Source organism: Haliotis rubra, unplaced genomic scaffold (genome assembly GCF_003918875.1).
Source record: "Haliotis rubra isolate DU_JTF1 unplaced genomic scaffold, ASM391887v1 Scf354, whole genome shotgun sequence".
NCBI lineage: Eukaryota > Metazoa > Mollusca > Gastropoda > Lepetellida > Haliotidae > Haliotis > Haliotis rubra.
In genome coordinates, this window is record NW_025767029.1 from 792,301 (window position 1) to 813,434 (window position 21,134).

At 42.0% G+C, this 21,134-nt stretch overlaps 1 protein-coding gene across 1 annotated transcript; it reads left to right on the forward strand.

The window, feature by feature from the left end:
• Positions 1–5,217: 5,217 nt before the first annotated feature.
• Positions 5,218–20,548, forward strand: LOC124285185 (centrosomal protein CCDC61-like). The gene is made up of 15 exons (XM_046721371.1): positions 5,218–5,659; positions 8,784–8,866; positions 9,803–9,966; positions 10,277–10,382; positions 10,813–10,859; positions 11,273–11,489; positions 14,495–14,846; positions 15,564–15,642; positions 15,818–15,906; positions 16,307–16,339; positions 17,012–17,072; positions 18,294–18,351; positions 18,592–18,638; positions 18,939–19,012; positions 19,405–20,548. Exons 1-15 carry the CDS (start codon positions 5,506–5,508, stop codon positions 19,500–19,502), a joined length of 1,662 nt encoding a protein of 553 aa, XP_046577327.1. The 5' UTR covers positions 5,218–5,505; the 3' UTR covers positions 19,503–20,548.
• Positions 20,549–21,134: the final 586 nt, after the last annotated feature.

Genomic DNA, 21,134 nt, shown 5'->3' on the forward strand with positions numbered 1-21,134 from the left:
GCTTCGCGAAGGTGACATCGTCTTGGCTGCTACGTTGTGACGGGGGTGCCTCTGGGGTGCTGTCTCACGTTGGAGCCTTCGCGGTTGCTCGGACCCTGCTTGCGCGGTTTGTAGTGGTCCTCCATGATGTTCATAATCTGCCGCATCATGTCTTCTGGGATGATCTGTAGCCGAAGTCGCCGAGGCGTCTTTTCTGCGATGGGGTTCACATCAATGGCGTCTGGCGTCGGTGTAGAGGCATCAGGCTGCATGGAGATCTCTGCAGAAGTCACAGTCGCTGACACCGGTTAAGCTTCTTCTGCCGTGAAGTTAGGGGATGATTATCGGCTGATCATCATAGAGGCCCAACTCTGCTGCTGGAACGATCTCGGCTGAGAAAGTTCTTGCTGTCTTCGTGAATTTCCCTTTGGAAGTCTGCGCTGCCCTGGGTAATCCTCAATCTGCGTTGAGGCGACGATGAGACCCTCTTAGACTTAGTCTGCAATGACCGGGATGTCTGGGGGAGGCGGTTAAGTTTCTTCGAGTAACGGACTCGTCCCCACGTTCCTCTGCGCGGGGTCTCTAGCAGAACACCAGACGGGGAGAGGGTCGATCAGCTAGCAGCTGACTGGAAGGAATATCTGGACTCTCTGCCATGTTTTGCCCTTGTTTGCGTGATCTATCTGCAGCCGCGTCTTAAAGCGCCAAAGATGATATTTATTAAATGCAGAATGAGATAAATTAATGCAGTAACTGCAAAAGCGTGAATTAAACGCTACAATGGCGTAGAACAACTAGGGCATATTACATGGGATCGGAGGCAGAAAAGCGTAATCTACAAATCGTACAGATTTTCATGAGCGTGAAGCTAGCTGAACAATCCGCGAATACACGTGAATAAACAGTAGAAATACGATAATTAATCAATACAAATAGTAAAGGATACTAGCTATACCTCTATAGTAACCTATGAGAGGTAAAACTAAGAGATTATCAAAGGATATGTGTGTAAGGAGACACAAGGCTCTCACATCCTGCTCACTGGAAGAAGGAGAGTGAAGCACATGGCCAGAGGGTGGCGACACCTTTTCCGCCAGGGGAGACAAAGGGGAGCAACTTCGTGGTGAGTACCAATTAGTGATTTTATTTTTGAAGGGCTTCAAATAAGGAGATACAAGTGTTCCACTATGTTCTAAGCAAGAAGAAGAAGACAAGCAAAGAGCATGAGTCAGGATAAGGAAAATAATAAACTTCATAGATACAGGCTACCCCACCCTCCACTATCACAGAGGGGAACACCATAAAATAAACGTCATAGATACAGGCTACCCCACCCTCCACTATCACAGAGGGGAACACCATAAATAAACTTCATAGATACAGGCTACCCCACCCTCCACTATCACAGAAGGGAACACCATAAGTAAACTTCATAGATACAGGCTACCCCACCCTCCACTATCACAGAGGGGAACACCATAAGTAAACTTCATAGATACAGGATAACCCACCCTCCACTATCACAGAGGGGAACACCATAAATAAACTTCATAGATACAGGCTACCCCACCCTCCACTATCACAGAAGGGAACACCATAAGTAAACTTCATAGATACAGGATAAACCACCCTCCACTATCACAGAGGGGAACACCATAAATAAACTTCATATACAGGCTACCCTACCCTTCACTATCACAGAGGGGAACACCATAAATAAACTTCATAGATACAGGCTACCCCACCCTCCACTATCACAGAAGGGAACACCATAAGTAAACTTCATAGATACAGGGTAACCCACCCTCCACTATCACAGAGGGGAACACCATAAATAAACGTCATATACAGGCTACTCTACCCTTCACTATCACAGAGAGGAACACCATAAATAAACTTCATAGATACAGGCTACCCCACCCTCCACTATCACAGAGAGGAACACCATAAATAAACTTCATAGATACAGACTACCCCACCCTCCACTATCACAGAGCGGAACACCATAAATAAACTTCATATATACAGGCTACCCCACCCTCCACTGTCACAGAGGGGAAAACTAGAAATAAACTTCATAGATACAGGCTACCCCACCCTCCACTATCACAGAGGGGAACACCATAAATAAACGTCATAGATACAGGCTACCCCACCCTCCACTATCACAGAGGGGAACACCATACATAAACTTCATAGATACAGGATACCCCACCCTCCACTATCACAGAGAGGAACACCATAAATAAACTTCATAGATACAGACTACCCCACCCTCCACTATCACAGAGCGGAACACCATAAATAAACTTCATATATACAGGCTACCCTACCCTTCACTATCACAGAGGGGAACACCATAAATAAACTTCATAGATAAAGGCTACCCCACCCTCCACTATCACAGAGAGGAACACCATAAATAAATTTCATAGATACAGACTACCCCAACCTCCACTATCACAGAGGGGAACACTATAAATAAACTTCATATATACAGGCTACCCCACCCTCCACTATCACAGAGGGGAACACCATAAATAAACGTCATAGATACAGGCTACCCCACCCTCCACTATCACAGAGGGGAACACCATAAATAAACTTCATAGATACAGGCTACCCCACCCTCCACTATCACAGAGGGAACACCATAAATAAACTTCATAGATACAGGCTACCCCACCCTCCACTATCACAGAGGGGAACACCATAAATAAACTTCATATACAGGCTACCCCACCCTTCACTATCACAGAGGGGAACACCATAAGTAAACTTCATAGATACAGGCTACCCCACCCTCCACTATCACAGAGGGGAACACCATAAGTAAACTTCATAGATACAGGATAACCCACCCTCCACTATCACAGAGGGGAACACCATAAATAAACTTCATAGATACAGGCTACCCCACCCTCCACTATCACAGAAGGGAACACCATAAGTAAACTTCATAGATACAGGGATAACCCACCCCTCCACTATCACAGAGGGGAACACCATAAATAAACTTCATATAAGGCTACCCTACCCTTCACTATCACAGAGGGAACACCATAAATAAACTTCATAGATACAGGCTACCCCACCCTCCACTATCACAGAGGGGAACACCATAAGTAAACTTCATAGATACAGGATAACCCACCCTCCACTATCACAGAGGGGAACACCATAAATAAACTTCATATACAGGCTACCCTACCCTTCACTATCACAGAGAGGAACACCATAAATAAACTTCATAGATACAGGCTACCCCACCCTCCACTATCACAGAGGAACACCAAGTAAACTTCATGAATGCAGGCTGCCCACCCTCCACTATCACAGGGGAACACCATAAATAAACTTCATATATACAGACTACCCCACCCTCCACTATCACAGAGCGGAACACCATAAATAAACTTCATATATACAGGCTACCCTACTCTTCACTATCACAGAGGGGAACACCATAAATAAACTTCATAGATAAAGGCTACCCCACCCTCCACTATCACAGAGAGGAACACCATAAATAAATTTCATAGATACAGACTACCCCACCCTCCACTATCACAGAGGGGAACACTATAAATAAACTTCATATATACAGGCTACCCCAACCTCCACTGTCACAGAGGGGACACTAGAAATAAACTTCATAGATACAGGCTACCCCACCCTCCACTATCACAGAGGGGAACACCATAAATAAACGTCATAGATACAGGCTACCCCACCCTCCACTATCACAGAGGGAACACCATAAATAAACGTCATAGATACAGGCTACCCCACCCTCCACTATCACAGAGGGGAACACCATAAATAAACGTCATAGATACAGGCTACCCCAACCTCCACTGTCACAGAGGGGAACACTAGAAATAAACTTCATAGATACAGGCTACCCCACCCTCCACTATCACAGAGGGGAACACCATAAATAAACTTCATATATACAGGCTACCCCAACCTCCACTCGCTCAGAACCATCATTGCCTCACATGATATTATGTCGATTTGGTTCTAAAGTAAACTTACTCGTGACTTACATTGGGGTGGAGAGGGAAAGGGAGGCAGGCTTTTGGGTGCATTATGCAAACTATATCGGGGCGGTGTGTAAGTGATCTAAACGGGTTAAAACTGTAACTGATTATGGTATCTGGTTCATATTAGTTGTATTGTTTTAGAAAAAGGAGAAAGCTTGGTTTCAGCGTCATTGTTCAAAACCGACGGTCATTACTGATTATTTCTCGTTTTCATCACATCTAGAATAATTCTGTTCGTTATCATTCATGCAAACTTTCACCTTCCTTGGCCTTCTAAATGTACTGATATGAATATGATATGATATGATTTTTGACAACTGATACACAGGGGCTTGTAACGCTAAAAACTGCCATCAAGGCATATACTATCACTGACGGGTCTTTTCCTTTTATATAGTACTAAGGGAGACGGTGATTTCGTTCATTTCTAAAGAAGAGGACAAAACCAGTTCAATCATTTTATCTGTGACGCCAAATTATTTCAATTATGTGAATGCGTGAATCCAAAACCGGTTCAGGATCGGTGAATTATCGTAGGACGGTGTATAAATAATTGAATATATAGTTTGAATTTTACTTAGATGTTAACTGGTTTCACTGAGTTGTTGTGAATGTTATTTAGGAAGTGGTGAGTTGTTTTGATTGCGAAGTACTCTGTGTGGGAGATGTAAGTGTTTTTTCTTAAAGAAGTGTTTTCTGCTACTTCTCTGCTGGTCTGCGTAGTTAAACGTTGAATGACGATACTTACCTAATACATATCTTTTAATTTCATCATTGAGGATGAACTTTTCCCCATTTTAATAACGTCTACGAATTCACCGCTCGAATCCGTCTACGAATCCACCGGATTTCCACGTCTACGAACCGGTTTTGGTTGGTTACGAATTCACCTACAGCCAGTACCGTAAGACCCCGTCAGCTCAATAAAATAGTATATGCCTTGATGGCAGTTTTTAGCGTTACAAGCCCCTGTGAACTGATAAACATCTGGGATATTTGATCACACTATACTGTAAACATCGTATCTTCAACTTTCGTGCAAATTCCGCAGGGTTATACGAGCTAAAGTAAGCCAGGCGATCATTTTCGATACTTTTTAAAGTTGCGCGTCATTAGCAACAAGCTTCGACACGTATGTGCGTGTTGACACCGGAAATGCATATTTATCCTAACGCGCATGCGCGGTAAACAATATGTCTGACAGCGCCTTGTTTGAAAGACGATGATTTGGAAAAAGTTGCAAACATATAATTATCCTGAGCAAATGAGGGCACAACTTAGCACAAATGTGCTGGTGTGTCCGAAGTTATAATTATCCTTACATATAAGTTTGATGGAATCATCATTTAAAGATGAAAACACTCATGGCATAGTGTTGATAAGGGGTGGCTGTCACTTTCCAAAGTCGTGTTGAAACGTGCTGTTGCTATTATTTTAGATTTTAGGTTGATTTGATTTACGTTCTCTCACCAGCGTCATCATGGCATCCGTAAGCGATGCTAGTGTTAGCAGTGCCCATATATTCCGTGGATCTGAGTATATTGTGACTCTCGAAAGCCAAGCAGGTGCTGTTTTGGTTGAAGTTGAAGATAAGTTGTCAGCAGATCAATGGCGAGCAACATTTGACTCCGCCTGTAAGTATGCATTGCATCTAACAGAAACTTTGTATTGCTAAATCGATGACAGTTGAGAAAGTCTTACGCAAATTAAAAGCCAACCTCTTCCTGAAGTTTGTTATACAAATGTAATACAACTCAGCATTAATCATTGTTAATTGGGGATGTTATGTAAACGCAGTCGTTTCATAGTTTTTTAAGGACTGTGTTTCATATACTTTGTGGATTCATGCTTTTGTTTCATAAGATGCAATTAAAAATGGCCAAACACCTTCAGACCCCCCAATACAGCTCTTGATGTCTCTGTCATTAGTGTAAAAAAATGCAAAATGCTGGTTCAATTTAAAAACAACATTAACAGTTTCCTAAGCTGGATGAGTATGTGTATTTAATAGTAACACAAAATAAGTGGTACATTCTACTCCATTGGACTGATCACTTGTCAATTTGTCATAGTATGTTACACCCAAAGGTCTTGTCAAAATATATATACACGCATAACCTTGATTCGTGGATATAAGGGAAGTGCTGCGAAGTTCATATTTTAAATGCATGATTTCATTTTGTATACGCACTGATTATTTTATGCATTGATTCAGCAAATTGAAAATGCCGAATATTCCAATCATGAATGAAACGTTTGTTTACGGAAGCCATTTGCAAACATCACCCATTCGTGTGCCCACAAAATGTGACTTCATGTCACCTTGTTTCGTGGATTACATAGTCGGCTACTTTTTACCACAATGTATGACATCCTACTGCAGTAAGTATTGACACTAAGGAAAGCAGACAACGAGAAGTAAGAAGCTTGGAGCTAACCGTATCTTATTTACTTGACATTTTGTAAAAATAAAATTTGGTAATGGTGGTATTAGTGATCTGGGGCTATTTATCTCAATGCTGGACAATTATATTTAGTATTTTTGCGTGTAATGCAGAGCTTCAGAACTTATTTGTCAGCGAGGCGTGGCATTGTATGTACATCAAAAGTACCGCTTCGTGACGTCAGTCGAGACTTAATTTTCGATCTGGCATGATAATTTCCGCGATCAACGAATCAAGGTTATCCACGAATTTAGGTTACGGTTCTGTACCACAAGATGATACAACTTCTGCATATATGAAATCAAAAGGATGTTACAAAATATAGTGTAATTTTCAAAATTAATAAATATATCGGGTATGAATGACCCAGTCATCCAGGGACCTACCACTTTGCTGTGCTCCTTGTATATACCAGAATACAGCACCACAACCTCTTGTGCGGAGGAGCTCTGTTGTACTTGTAGGTCACATGTCATATGACATGCAACCAGTTTTGTGAGCATCCTTCTATTGTTAGCCTGATAGCTAACTGACTTAGCTACATCCAGACTGTTACACTAAGAACAAAGTTATCCAGTCGTTAACCCATTCTGCCGATCAGTGTTAGATTGCTCTTTTTGTGTGCTGGCAATTAGGTGTCTTATTTCGAGAGTGTGGGTTTGAATCCTGAATGGGTCCTCTTAAATTATATTACCAAACACAGGACACAAAATATAGAAATTTCAATGCAGATATATATATGATTCAAGCCAGTACACTGTCTGAATTTGATGACATTTCCAGCATAAATATAAGGCAGTGTCAGAGCTACAGATAACTCTTTTGGGTCATTGAGTTATGTACGCGCTTGTTTTCATCTCAATTGGGTATCCTAATTTTCCTTTTAGTAACCAAATAAATTGTACCCACCTCACTCAAACTCAATTGGGTATTTTGCCATTTTCCATTAATTGTAAAAATATGATAAAGTTTAAATGTTATTTATAATAAATTATATTGGATCTGTAAAACGGTGTAATATGAGAAACGATAAGAAAGACTGCAAGTTGCCAAGTTCATGTGTTGGAATAGAATCTCTGAATATACCTGTTATTTTATCTAAGCACCGGTACACAGGCTATGAATCGACATTTTTGTGTCGATTTATAGCATGTAAGATCAAACTTACTGAGTATTCACAAAAAGTCAAGCATACTTGTACACAATAAACTTAATAAGAATTGAGTTTTCACATAAATATTTACGTAATATACGCAGATTCACAGCTTATCTGTACCTCTGCAGTGTGTAAGTAATCATGTCTGTATGTTTAGCCTCAAGTTTAAAGCCTGAGTCCTGTAAAAAATTCAGTTTTGTCTTATAAACTTAGTGAAAATAAAATAAATTCAATGGAAGGTAGAGCATAAAGCATCGAAAACCAGGTTCTGGTTAATATTCTGAGAAGTTTTTGGCGTAGTGTTTGTTATATAGTATTAGTAATAATGATTTATGTGAACGGCACAAACATACTGGAATTGACTGTGTGGAACATCTTTATGTCACTGGTGTGAGTGGTAAAGTACTTTTCAATGAGTTGCATCTGTACAATTTTTCCAAAACACAAACAACTTTTCAGGGGATTTACAGTAAAATATTGGAAATGTCATCATAGTGTCCTTACAGAAGGACATAACTGTTATCATGATTATAAGCACAACTGCTAATATAAATAACAAATAAGGTGTCAGTTTAAAAAGTCTTCCTTTAAGTGTGGTGGTGCTTGGTTGTGCTTACATTAAAAGCTTTTTTTAATGGTACTATGGTTGGTATGTTTAGCATGCTTCGCGAAAGTAATTCTGGTAATTTGAAGTATGGTATCCATGGTAACAGTTTGTTTCACCAGCTCTAATCTTTTCAACTTGTTTTCATTAATAATTAGAAGATATTATTGCACCAACCCATGAAGATCTGGGGTTAGGATTGGTCTTGAATAGCTTTTGCCTTGTCATAACAGGCAGCTAACATTATCGTGTGGTCAGACTAGCTAACTCTGTTGATACATGTTATTATATCCCTATTGTGAAGATTGATGTTCATGATGTCAATCACTGGATTGCCTGGTTCAGACTCCATTATTTAGAGAGTGCAGTCAGATAGCTGGAACATAGTTCAGTGCTGTGTTAAACAACAAGTAAAGCTATTATGGCACCAATACTAGACTCTATTACACATACCATAGTCACAAACTTAAATCATTATTTGTGTCTGAATTCACTGCCATATGTATGTTTGCATTTCCATTTGTAGTTTTATTTGTAATCTTTGTTCCTTGCAGATATTGAGGATCTCACACATAAGACTGGGAATTTCAAACAGTTTAGTGTCTTTATCAGCATGCTTGAATCAGCTATCTCACAGGTACTTTGACATACTGATAACAATATATGTTTAAGTTCAGAATATAAGGCGAAATATAAAACACATTGGTTTTACTATAGGCCGGCAACTGAAATTTACATCAGTCCAATGTTCAAGGGCCCCTATAATTAAGAATGTCATTGGCCCTTATTATAAGTTCAGTGTTCATAAGAGTGAGGTTAGCGTAATATAGAATTTCATTGGCCTTAACATGTTACATTGAAATGCAACTTTATTGAGTGTGTACATGTAAAACTTGTTTAAAGTAAGGGAAAGAATGTAAGTAAGCAAGAAAGTATTGCCAGACCTAGTTCCTGGTCACCAGTGTATATAGTCACCATCATAGGTGGAATATTGCTAGGTGCAGTGTTAACAGATAGAAAAACACTTCGGTGATATTACAATACATGTGTGTGACTTTAAAACTTCCTGACAGATTCAATCCCTCCTGTTGATAACAAATCTGAGTACATGCCTTTATAATGCTCATGTCACATTTTAATGCAACATGACCACCTATTCTTCTTGTGAATAACTTCTACCTAGAGAGCAGAGCATTGCTGGTTCATTTCCGAGCGACGTCATATGAGAAGATGTTACTTGTTGTTCCCTGGCCTGGTGCTTGCCATTAAGGGGATCAATTCCCCACATGGGTACAATGTGTGAAGCCCATTTCTGGTGTCCCCTGCCATGATATTGCTGGAATATTGCTAAAAGCGGCATAAAACCATACTCACTCATTTTGTGGCAGGGTATCTCTGTGGTTGAGTACCATAACATTAGATATATAAAACAGAAACACACATGGGCACCCTTTTACTATGTAAGGATAGTCTTGAGTGCTACATTAAATCCCACTCTTACTCCAGACATTCAATATTCTCTGATTTGATACACGTCCTTCTGAGTTTTAAAGACCTGTTCATGTGTTGACAGACCAGTGACAGTGTATCTCTGGACCTGCTGACCTATGCTGACCTGGAGTCTCTCCGACAGAAGAAGACAGGCAGCAACGTCAAGTCCTCCATACCCGCACCAAGAGCCTCTGTCCTCAACTCAAAACGCTACCTCATTCTCACATACACTGTAGAATTTGACAGGTAACCTAACATAGATGAGGACAAGTTTGACAAAGTAATCCGATATGTTCATAAAAATGTGATTTAATTTGTTCACACCTTCATTTGTATTTTTTTAAAATAATAATAGATTTAGATGTAGATGTAGGGGTAAGGCAAACATGTGAGAAATGATGGTTTCCAATGTTTTTTTAAATTGTTTTAATTAATATTTGAACATTAACATTCATCACTTTGAAAATAACTATAAACAGCTTATTTCTGGGTTTGTATCAGCTACTATCTAAACCCCTGGTTGTGTTGCCAGACTAATGGTCACTGACTGTTGTAGGATCCACTACCCATTGCCTCTGCCCTATGTGGGGAAGCCAGACCCTCGTCAGCTGCAGGAGACCATCAGGAAACTCAAGGGGGAAATCAAGGTCATGCGGCATCAGGTAGTGTTGCTGGAGAGAATGCTTGTATCCAGGGATACATGGGCACAATTTTACCTCAGTTAAATATGCCTTTGTGTCACCCAAGTTGCTAAACCCAACAAAATAGATCATACTAAAAACTGTTTAATGTTATGATTTTTATGTATTTTTATATTTGTTTCATACAGAAAACATTCACCATGTCTACCTATTCATTTGTAATCATTTTATAGTCTGAATAATAATTAAACCGTTTAAGACCTACCCGACCTACCCTAACCCACTATGTCATGTTGATATTGGTGGGTTGTGTTGCCCCAGTGGTTGTTTTGTCGTCACAACTCCATGTTTCCTTACATCTGGCTGCATGGTAATAGTGTGGTCTCCACAGATGAACACAAAATGATGATTCAATTATGTTTTGATCATCCCAAACCTTTTATCATTGCAGGGAATCTCAGAAACCAAAATGAGAGAAAATGAAAGACTTCATAAAGAGTGAGTATCTTCTGGTAGGAAGAATAGGAATTCAATTCCCTGAATCTGCTGTAGTTGAGGAATGTCACTCACAATGATCGATCGTAGGGATGTTAACCCCTTTCCACCTCTGTAGTGATACTTGAGGTGTAAGAACCTGAAACATGTGAAACATGTAATTGTGCAACTGGAACAGCTACAACTTGTTAAATTATTATCCCCTGATGCAAAATGGCCAAGGGATATTGGAACGTCCTTCCTTTTTAAGTCCATCTGCTTCTCAAAGAGGACATAGAACATTGACATGTTTCATTGAAAGGGTTTCTAACAAGGATGAGTGTATTATTCTGTATGTCCCACACATGTGATTTCTCTTATGATAGCTGGTTGTGTTGTTTTCAGTGCATTTGAACTATCACTTCTGTTTCACATAGGAACTCCCGTCTACAGAAAGACAAAGAATCACTAGAGGCTGATTTCCTTCAGTACCGCCGTGAACTGAAGAGTACATCAGCAGGGAGTGCTGCGAATGACGTGAGAATGTTGAAGACTCTGGTGAAGAATCTGGAGGAAGACTTGATGAAGGAGAAGTCCAAGCATCAGAGACTGGCAAGCAAGCGGGGCCAGGAGTACAGGGAACTTCTAGAGGAGGTAGGTGTAGGTTGGGGTTGGAGGTGAGCGGTGGATAGAAGGAGTACGGGGATCTTCTAGAGGAGGTACGTGTAGGTGGGAGGTGAGGGGTGGATAGAAGGAGTACAGGGAACTTCTAGAGGAGGTAATGCATGGTGTAGGTTGGGGTTGGAGGTGGCTTTAGAGTGGATAGAAGGAGTGGCAAGTGGATCTTCTAGAGGAGGCTGCATGTGGGTTGGGGTTGGAGGTGGCTGCAGTGGATAGAAGAGATGCAGGGGATCTTCTAGAGGAGGAATGCAGTGTAGGTTGGAGGTTGGAGGTGGTGGGAGGTGGGTAGAAGGAGTAGGGAACTTCTAGAGGAGAAGTGATGCAGTGTAGGTTGGGGTTGGAGGTGGCTGATGGATAGAATACAGGGGATCTTCTAGAGGAGGTGCGTGTAGGTTGGGGTTGGAGGTGGCCGGTGGATAGAAGGAGTACGGGGATCTTCTAGAGGGAGGTATGCACGGTAGGTTGGGGTTGGAGGAGCTGGGGTGATAGTGGGAGGGAGAAGACTTCTCTGGGGAGTACGTGTAGGTTGGGGTTGGAGGTGGCGGTGGATAGAAAGAAGTACAGGGAACTTCTAGAGGAGGAATGCAATAGGTTGGGGTTGGAGGTGAGCGGTGGATAGAAGGAGTGCAGGGGATCTTCTAGAGGGAGATGCGGTGTAGGTTGGGGTTGGAGGTGAGCCGGTGGATAGAAGGAGTACGGGGGATCTTCTAGAGGAGGAATGCGCGTGTAGGTTGGGGTTGGAGGTGGCCGGTGGATAGAAAGAGTACAGGGATCTTCTAGAGGAGGTACGTGTAGGTTGGGGTGGAGAGGTGAGGGTGGGTGGATAGGTGGATAGTACAGGGAACTTCTAGAGGAGGTGACAGCAGTGTAGGTTGGGGTTGGAGGTGAAGCTTGGTGGATAGAAGGAATACAGGGGATCTTCTAGAGGGGAGTGTAGGTGTAGGTTGGGGTTGGAGGTGGCGGTGGATAGAAGAGGAGTACAGGGAACTTCTAGAGGAGGCACGTGTAGGTTGGGGTTGGAGGGTTAGGTGGTGGATAGAAAGAAGTACAGGGAACTTCTAGAGGAGAATGCACGTGTAGGTTGGGGTTGGAGGTGAGGGTGGGTGGATAGAAGAATGAGGGGATCTTCTAGAGGGAGGTGAATGGATAGTGTAGGTTGGGGTTGGAGGTGGGGTTGAGGAGGTGGATAGAAGGAGTACAGGGAACTTCTAGAGGAGATGTGTGTAGGAGTTGGGGTTGGAGGTGGCTGGTGGATAGAAGGAGTACAGGGGATCTTCTAGAGGGAGGTAGGTGTAGGTTGGGGTTGGAGGTGGCGGTGGATAGAAGAAGCACGGGGATCTTCTAGAGGGAAGTACGTGTAGGTTGGGGTTGGAGGTGGCCCGGTGGATAGAAGGAATGCACAGGGGATCTTCTAGAGGAGGTGCGTGTAGGTTGGGGTTGGAGGTGGCGGTGGATAGAAGGAGCAGGGGAACTTCTAGAGGAGGTAGGTGTAGGTTGGGGTTGGAGGTGGCCGGTGGATAGAAGGAGCAGGGGATCTTCTAGAGGGAGGCACGTGTAGGTTGGGGTTGGAGGTGGGGCGGTGGATAGAAGGAGCACGGGGATCTTCTAGAGAGGAGGTATACGTGTAGGTTGGGGTTGGAGGTGGCCGGTGGATAGAAGGAATGTACAGGGATCTTCTAGAGGAGGAGGCAATGTAGGTGGATAGAGGGGTGGCGTGGATGAAGAAGGAATGCAGGGGGATCTTCTAGAGGAGGGGCACGTGTAGGTTGGGGTTGGAGGTGGCCGGTGATAGAAGGAGCAGGGGATCTTCTAGAGGAGAGGTACGTGTAGGTTGGGGTTGGAGAGGTGAGCGGGTGGATAGAAGGAGAATGGGGATCTTCTAGAGGAGGTACGTGTAGGTTGGGGGTTGGAGGTGGCCCGTGGATAGAAGGAGTGCAATGGATCTCTAGAGGAGGTAATGCAGGTTGAGGTTGGAGAGGAGCTGGTGGATAGAAAGAGGGGGTCCTGGAGGTGAGTGGTGAGACGTGATAGAAGGAGGGATCTTCTGGAGGAGGGGATCTTCTGGAGGAGGTGAGCGTGTAGGTGGGAGGTGAGGGGTGGGTAGTAGGAGTACAGGGAATTTCTAGACGAGGTAGGTGTAGTGGGGGGTGGGAGGTGAGGGGTGGGTAGTAGGAGAGTAGGGAATTTAGAGTAGGTAGGTGTGTAAGTGGGGGTTGGAGGTGAGGGTGGATAGTAGGAGGGAGACTTTTAGAAGGGGTAGGTGTAAATGGGGGTGGGAGGTGAGTGGTTGATAGGAGGAGTACAGGGGAAGGAAGTAGGTAGATGTAAGTGGGAGGGGAGGGGTGGGTAGTAGGAGGGAACTTTTAGAGGAGGTAGGTGGGTGTGGGGTGGGGGATGGGAGTAAATTGGGGTGGGTAGTAGGAGGGAACTTTTAGAAGGGGTAGGTGTAAATGGGGGTGGGAGGTGAGGGATGGGTAGTAGGAGGGAACTTTTAGAGGAGGTAGGTGTAGGTGGGGTGGGAGGGAGGTGAGGGTTGGGTAGTAGGAATACAGGGAACTTACACCCACACACAAATCATACACACCCGTAGATCCCCACAAAACCCAACTCTCACCAACAAATCCAACACTCGCTCACAAATCAAACACTCACCTGCAAATTCCACAATCTGTATCATATCTCATACAAAACTCACCCACTAATCCCACACACAGTCACAAATCAAACCGACACACAGAAAACCCATACAATTCCACTTTTCTACAAATGTAAGGGGTGAAAGTTTGTTACTATGTAATGACTCTATAAAGGATGTTGAGATCTTTATTTGAACAAAAGCATTCCAGGTTTCCACTTTTATCTTTGCAAGACTTTGTGTCAATTCCTTGATTCAATGAATAGTCTTCATATAATATATATAAGTTTTCTCACAATGTAGTAACCTTGGATATGATGGTGTACCATATATATTCATACAGGTTGAGGAACTTAGAGCCTCTGAGAGAAACCTCCGAGTTCGAGTCAAAAGTTTAACAAATGAGTTAGCTCTTTACAAGCGTGATCGTGCAAGAGGAACACAGAGGACATCCCGTCCCTCCACACGAGAACGGTCATCTTCCTACGATCGATACACACGAGAGCGGTCATTGTCCAATGACCGGTCCTACAACAGAGACAGGACGTACTCACAAGACAGACTGTTCGGCCGGCCTCGTTCCTCCTCCAGGGAGAGGCCATCCACCGCTCCAAACAGAAGCAGCCTCAGTGACAGATCCCCATCGACTAGAAAGAGTTATGTCCACACCAGGAGCCGAACACCATCTCCAGCAGGTATAGTTATTGTTGTCCTTCAACTTCCACAAGTCATTACTGTAATTTCTTGACCTAATGAGGCTAAGATATAACAGAATCTCAAGACAAGATAGTGTGTTTGTTACCCTGAGACCAGACCATGCTGCCTGTGAGCAGTTGTTAAGATGTAGTTTGATCCAGTCATGGGGCACCGGTGGCCCGAATGTGTTAAGGCACCTCAGTATACTTTACTTCCCTTGAGTACGAAAACTGTATGTTCGAACCCTGATTTACCCCATTTGTTTCTATATTTGTCAACGCTATACCCATGCTAATGGGTTTCACTAGAGTCGTCTATGTCTGAGACCAGAATCTCTGTCAACATTCCTTCCACCTTTAGCTGACATACTGTGACATATCTGGGATACTTGTCTAAGCAATGTTAAACCCTAGTTGCTGTCCTTGAGACATTCTTTTAGATGTTTAACAGGGGATATGACATTTGGGTTTCATGCTGCATCCTCCCGAAACACTCTCAAATGTCTGATATGATACTTAGGACAGGGAAATGAAATGGTAAGGTTTTAAGTGATCTCTCCACGTATGAGGTTGTAGTAGACATGCATTTCCTCAAACCTGTTAATAGTATCAGTGATGATACAGCAGGTCTTACAGTCAACATTTTGGTGGACAAACCAGTTAATATTTACAGTGTCACATTTCTTTGCACATGTCAAATTAATTTGATACTTTCAGGTGCACGCAACCCTCGCTTTGACCCCACAGCGTACATCAAGGAAAAACAGCGATTAAAGAGGGAATCTCACTTGAAAAAGTATGTAACATTGAATGGTTCATGTCAGCAAGATATTACTTCTACGTGCGTACATGCTACCCTTACAGGGGTGACTTTATGCCAGCATCCTTCCTAACAGTTTGCATTGTGGAAATTATATGTATTCATGGAAGCCAAGCATAGTCATATTCATAATCTTTAAATGTGTCTGTAGGAAGAGGCGAACAAGTGCTAACATATCTCGGACGTCCAACCGATCCACTGGTCCTTCGCCTGGCCGCACAAACACAAGTAGGCTTTCAGGTAAATTTCCAGTATGTCATCACTCTGGTATTTTACATTTGTTATGATTGTACAACAGCTATAGGTAAGTGCAGATATAGTACAGATGGTTCAATGGTTGGTTATATTGCTGATCACTGTAGAGAGTTGTGTCCCTTGTGTGTGACATAATCTGCTGTGGTTGCAAATCATCAGTTAACTCATTTTTGATGATTTCTCTGTCGTCACCTTGTTCATGCTCGTCAGTTGCTCGTCTGTTATATTTTAGATTATATTTTACCAAAATGACCTGGTGGTATAGTCTCAATAGTTCTTTAGTCCTTAAATTACTTCAGTTTTAACTGAACTTGATGTGTTCAGTTCAGCAACACAATTTTCTACAATGAGGTGTGTAAATAATAAATATTCAATGTATTTTCAGCTCAAAGTCGCAACAGATCAAGGAATTCATCCTGTGAGTACAATAATCATTCTGTTGTTGCAGTTATAAGTCAGTTCTTATTACTTTTGAATATGGAATGACACTTCATCCCCTCTGTCAACCATTTCAATGGTCTTGTGGATAAGGTGTCTGATCAGGGAGAGTAAGATCAACGGTTCAATCCATGGCAATGTCACCCTGTCTTGTATTTAACTTTAAGGGGATAAAACAGGGGCTGATTTTTCAGGATTACAGTCTGACTGGGAGACACATGGTAAATATGACAGTATTAAACCCGAGACCATACACAGAGGGACATGCCTCAGCAGCAGATTATCATTAACGATCACTGTCGCTCGCGGCAATGAGGGTTATAGGACATTGAGATGCCTGCTGTATTTCTCCTGGCAGTGGCCTCGTGATGCACGACACATGTGCAGATGCTCCTGTCTGAGGACTTGTAAACAGTTCTCTCCTGGATATGCCATTATTCTGTTACTTTAGGTGCAGTGTTTGCTTTCTGTATCTGCGATAACTGAAAGAATTATAACATCAAAATGTGTCGCACTTAGGTAAACAGCCAAACTACAACAAATAGGACTTGTAGTGACTGAAACTGTGTCATTTATGATGTGTCCATTCTCTGTCAACTAACTTTCGTATCAAAGCACCATTATCAGTAAAGTGATATTTCTCTCCTACCAGTGGGCAGTCAAGGAGACCTGAGTGATGGTGGGATGTCAGATTCCTCCTATAGAGGGCTGAGGTGGGTACATAGTGTGTCTGTTCCTTGATTGTGCAATGAAACCTTTTTACCATGTATGAAGTTACTCCTTTTCGAGACAAGAAAATGTGGTTGGGTAGCCTAATAGTTAGGCTATAGTTGTCACGCCGAAGGCCCGGGTTTGATTCCTCACATGGGTACAACGTGTGAAGCCCACTTTTGGTGTTCCCCGTCGCGACATTGCTGGAATATTGCTAAAAGTGGCATAAAACTAAACTCACTCAAGACAAGACCATAGTGTTGATAAATACTGCCAGTCACAGATATCCGTGTATGCATATGTATTGATATGCAACTGGGATACAAGGACAAGCATGAACCAAGTCTAACCACCTGTTACATAAAAACATGAGTGTTGGTAGCTGGGGACCAGGTTTAACCTGTATCTTCATGGGGGACCACAGTTTATGGTACATGGAGGAAGGACTGGCTTTCTGTTATGATAATTGCTAATTGTCATCACAGTCTGACAGCGTGTCACTGTATCAACTGTTTAGTGCATCTGTTGATTGTTGGACAGGCAGCACTGATACATGCTGGGATATTGGGAACTAGGGAATAGTAATCACCACAATGTGTCCACCTTTGCATGTCACAGGAGCAACAATGGTAAGTTAGTTCTCACCTGGGGAAATACTCACTCACCACAATGTGTCCACCTTTGCATGTCACAGGAGCAACAATGGTAAGTTAGTTCTCACCTGGGGAAATACTCACCACAATGTGTCCACCTTTACATATCACAGGAGCAACAATGGTAAGTTAGTTCTCACCTGGGGAAATACTCACTCACCACAATGTGTCCACCTTTACATGTCACAGGAGCAACAATGGTAAGTTAGTTCTCACCTGGGGAAATACTCACTCACCACAATGTGTCCACCTTTACATGTCACAGGAGCAACAATGGTAAGTTAGTTCTCACCTGGGGAAATACTCACTCACCACAATGTGTCCACCTTTACATGTCACAGGAGCAACAATGGTAAGTTAGTTCTCACCTGGGGAAATACTCACTCACCACAATGTGGACACCCAGAGGCTGATTCTACCCCAGGCGACAGAACCTTGTTGAAATTCTAGTATCTGTTCTCTTATGAGGAAAATCCAACCTCATGAGATAATCCAACCTCGTGTGACAGATCTCTTTGAAATTCTAGTAGCAGTTCCCAGTGTGTGTCATTTCTGTACTTGGATTTTCAGGAACTACAACAATAATTCCAAACAAAAGAGAACTTCGTTCCAAACCAGTCCTGGTGTGGTAAGTATAATGAGACTGTCCAACTTTCCCTAGTTTCAACTGTGTATCATCAGATGCAGCGTTTCATGTTGGGACAGTGGGCTATCCTGATGATATTGATATTGCGGGAATATTACTAAAATTGGCACAAAAACATACTCCCTCACTCACTAATTATGGTTAAATGAGAATTAGGACTGTTAAGGCATCCTGATGAATGTTTGTACATCTTCCTGTAAGTTAATGTGTTTTGTGTTTCAGCCAAGAAAGGATACAAGGAGAGCACCAGTCAATCAAAAAAAGAAAATATATCCTTTGTCCCATCTTGATGATACTGCCAAATATCCTGAGGAAAATATTTGATTCTGATTTGTCATTCAGAGGTTTCAAATGACAGTAACCAACCAACATAGAGTTTATAGCTGAATAACTCCTCAAGCTAATGTCAACAGAAAATTATGTTTCTCAATAGCTGTAATGCTGTGTTTGATACAGCATGTTTAAGATTTAAATGCAATACAAATTTCTAATAATACAGAAACATCAATACAGATATCAGTATAGATACATCAATCTACTAATATTGTAATAATCCTTGACTTGTTTACATTGGCCAGTACCCCTGACTCGGAGTCTGGGCGGAAGAGAGCTGTGAGGAACAAGGAGAACTACCCTGACAGTGGTGGGTGCAGCAGGGACAGTTGTCCACCTAAAAACTTAAACATCTAGATCGAATCCCGAAGTAGTTGTGGTGAGAGCTGTCTGAGGATTGGGTGGTTACATTAAGCTGATTGTGTGGCACTGTACCTAGGATATACCCAGGCCATCAATAACAGGTGTACTTGGTCCAGAGTTAGTTAATGCTGCTAACATGGAGCTGGAATATTGCTCACTGCTGCATGAAAACACATTCATTCACCAGCTACGATAACACTAGAGTTACTGTTTCAACCCTTAGGGTTGTACAAAATATGGCATGCCAACCCAAAATAGTTATCAGCCTATTAAATGACACATCAAACAAAATATGTACATGAGATTCATGTATTATCTTACTTCTCCTGTTTGTCACAGATGATGAGAGCGAGTATTTTGACAGATCAGCTGAGATCTGTGACATTGACGAACGATTAAACAGGCTCCAGCAGCTGATGAAGGCCAGCCTCTCATGATGCCAGATGTTATAGTTGACCCAGGTCTAGTTCATGTTCCCAAGTTCCAAACTGTCTAAAGTGTTCTGTACATTCCTGTGTTACCAAGTGTTAAGAATCTACAAGTATCATTGTGAAGTCAATAAATATAATGAAGTCAGAATTATTATCCATTGAAATTACTTTGTTGGATGATTGTTTTTAGGAGTGTCATTGAAATTTTAACATGAGTAACAGCATGTTCAACTCTCGTCCTGATTCAGCCATTTAAGTTTTAACTTAAGTTTTTAATTTAAGTTTACACTTGTTAAAATGTTTTACATGATATTGTAACACCTTAAAACACAAGTTGTATTGATCTAAAGTCACCACTAACAGTCATCTTATTATACAGGAATAATGTACCACTGCCAGTTTCATGAGAGTACATGTGCACTGGTGTAACAGTCATGATGAACAAGTGAATACAGTATTATTGAATTAGTAATGTACATACAGTTTAGTCTGTGACATATTTATGATGGTGGTTGCTCATTTGTATATAACTGTTTCTGTATAACTCTGTATTTAACCCGCGTGCTGCTCATGGCATTCTCATGTATGGATATTGAGTGTATGTATCGATCTTAGGAAGATCTTTTACTCTGGTACACTTCCTTTGCTGCAAATGAACATTCAGCATAGCAGCAATGTTAAGTAACAACAAACATATAGCTGCATGTTGGTGAGTATTCTGTATACAGTGTATTTAATGGACAACTGAATGCCCTGCACTAAGCAAAATTAGTTCCTATCCTGAAAATTTCCAATGTCCAACACAGAGAAATATTTTTGGAAGCACAAGACTACTCCAGATGAGAGAAAACTGTAATCCACTGTGCTGCCATGAACAAGATATCATCAGTGAGAAGCTCAAGGATGCTGACATGGGAGTTCTAGTATTTCATGTTTTCGCAACTAGAGGTCTCCTGTCACTAATGTGCGAGAAGGAATGTAGTCAGAAGCAGGTTATTGAATCATGGGAGCAATTTGTACAGTGTAAATACAACATTAAATAAATTAAGATAGATGCCTCTTGTTGTTTTTCTGACAGGATATGTTATGTATGTCAGAATCCTTTAAAGGGACAGTGATGTGCTGTGGAACCTTTTGGTTCCAGTTGATGCCTATATAGACCCAGATCCCAACAAGGGGCTTGGTTGAGTGGGGCTAACCATATATTGAGTTAGGAGGAAAACAGGATGACAAAAATGTTCATATAAATACAACTTAAACATTTCCTTTTAGTACTTCCATGTCTTGAACACAAATAGGTTTCAAGGGTACAGGTGAACACACGGTAGGTAAACGTACAATCGGAGCCATGTGCACAAAGTGGGCTACAAAGTTCGCTTGTTTGGGTATGCCTGTCAGCAGTCTGATGTCCCATCATAGTCAGTATATGCCTGCTAAGATACATTAGTAAAACCATCTAGAATGTTTCGGCTGAATATATTGCGTAGATCAGTGCTCATGTGGTTGACACTGGATTGTCTGGTCCAGACTGGATTATTTACAGAACGCCATCATACAGCTGGAACATTGCTGAGTGCGGAGTTAAACAACAAACAAATCAAAATCACAGGTTAATGTGCATGCTAGTCAGGAGACTAA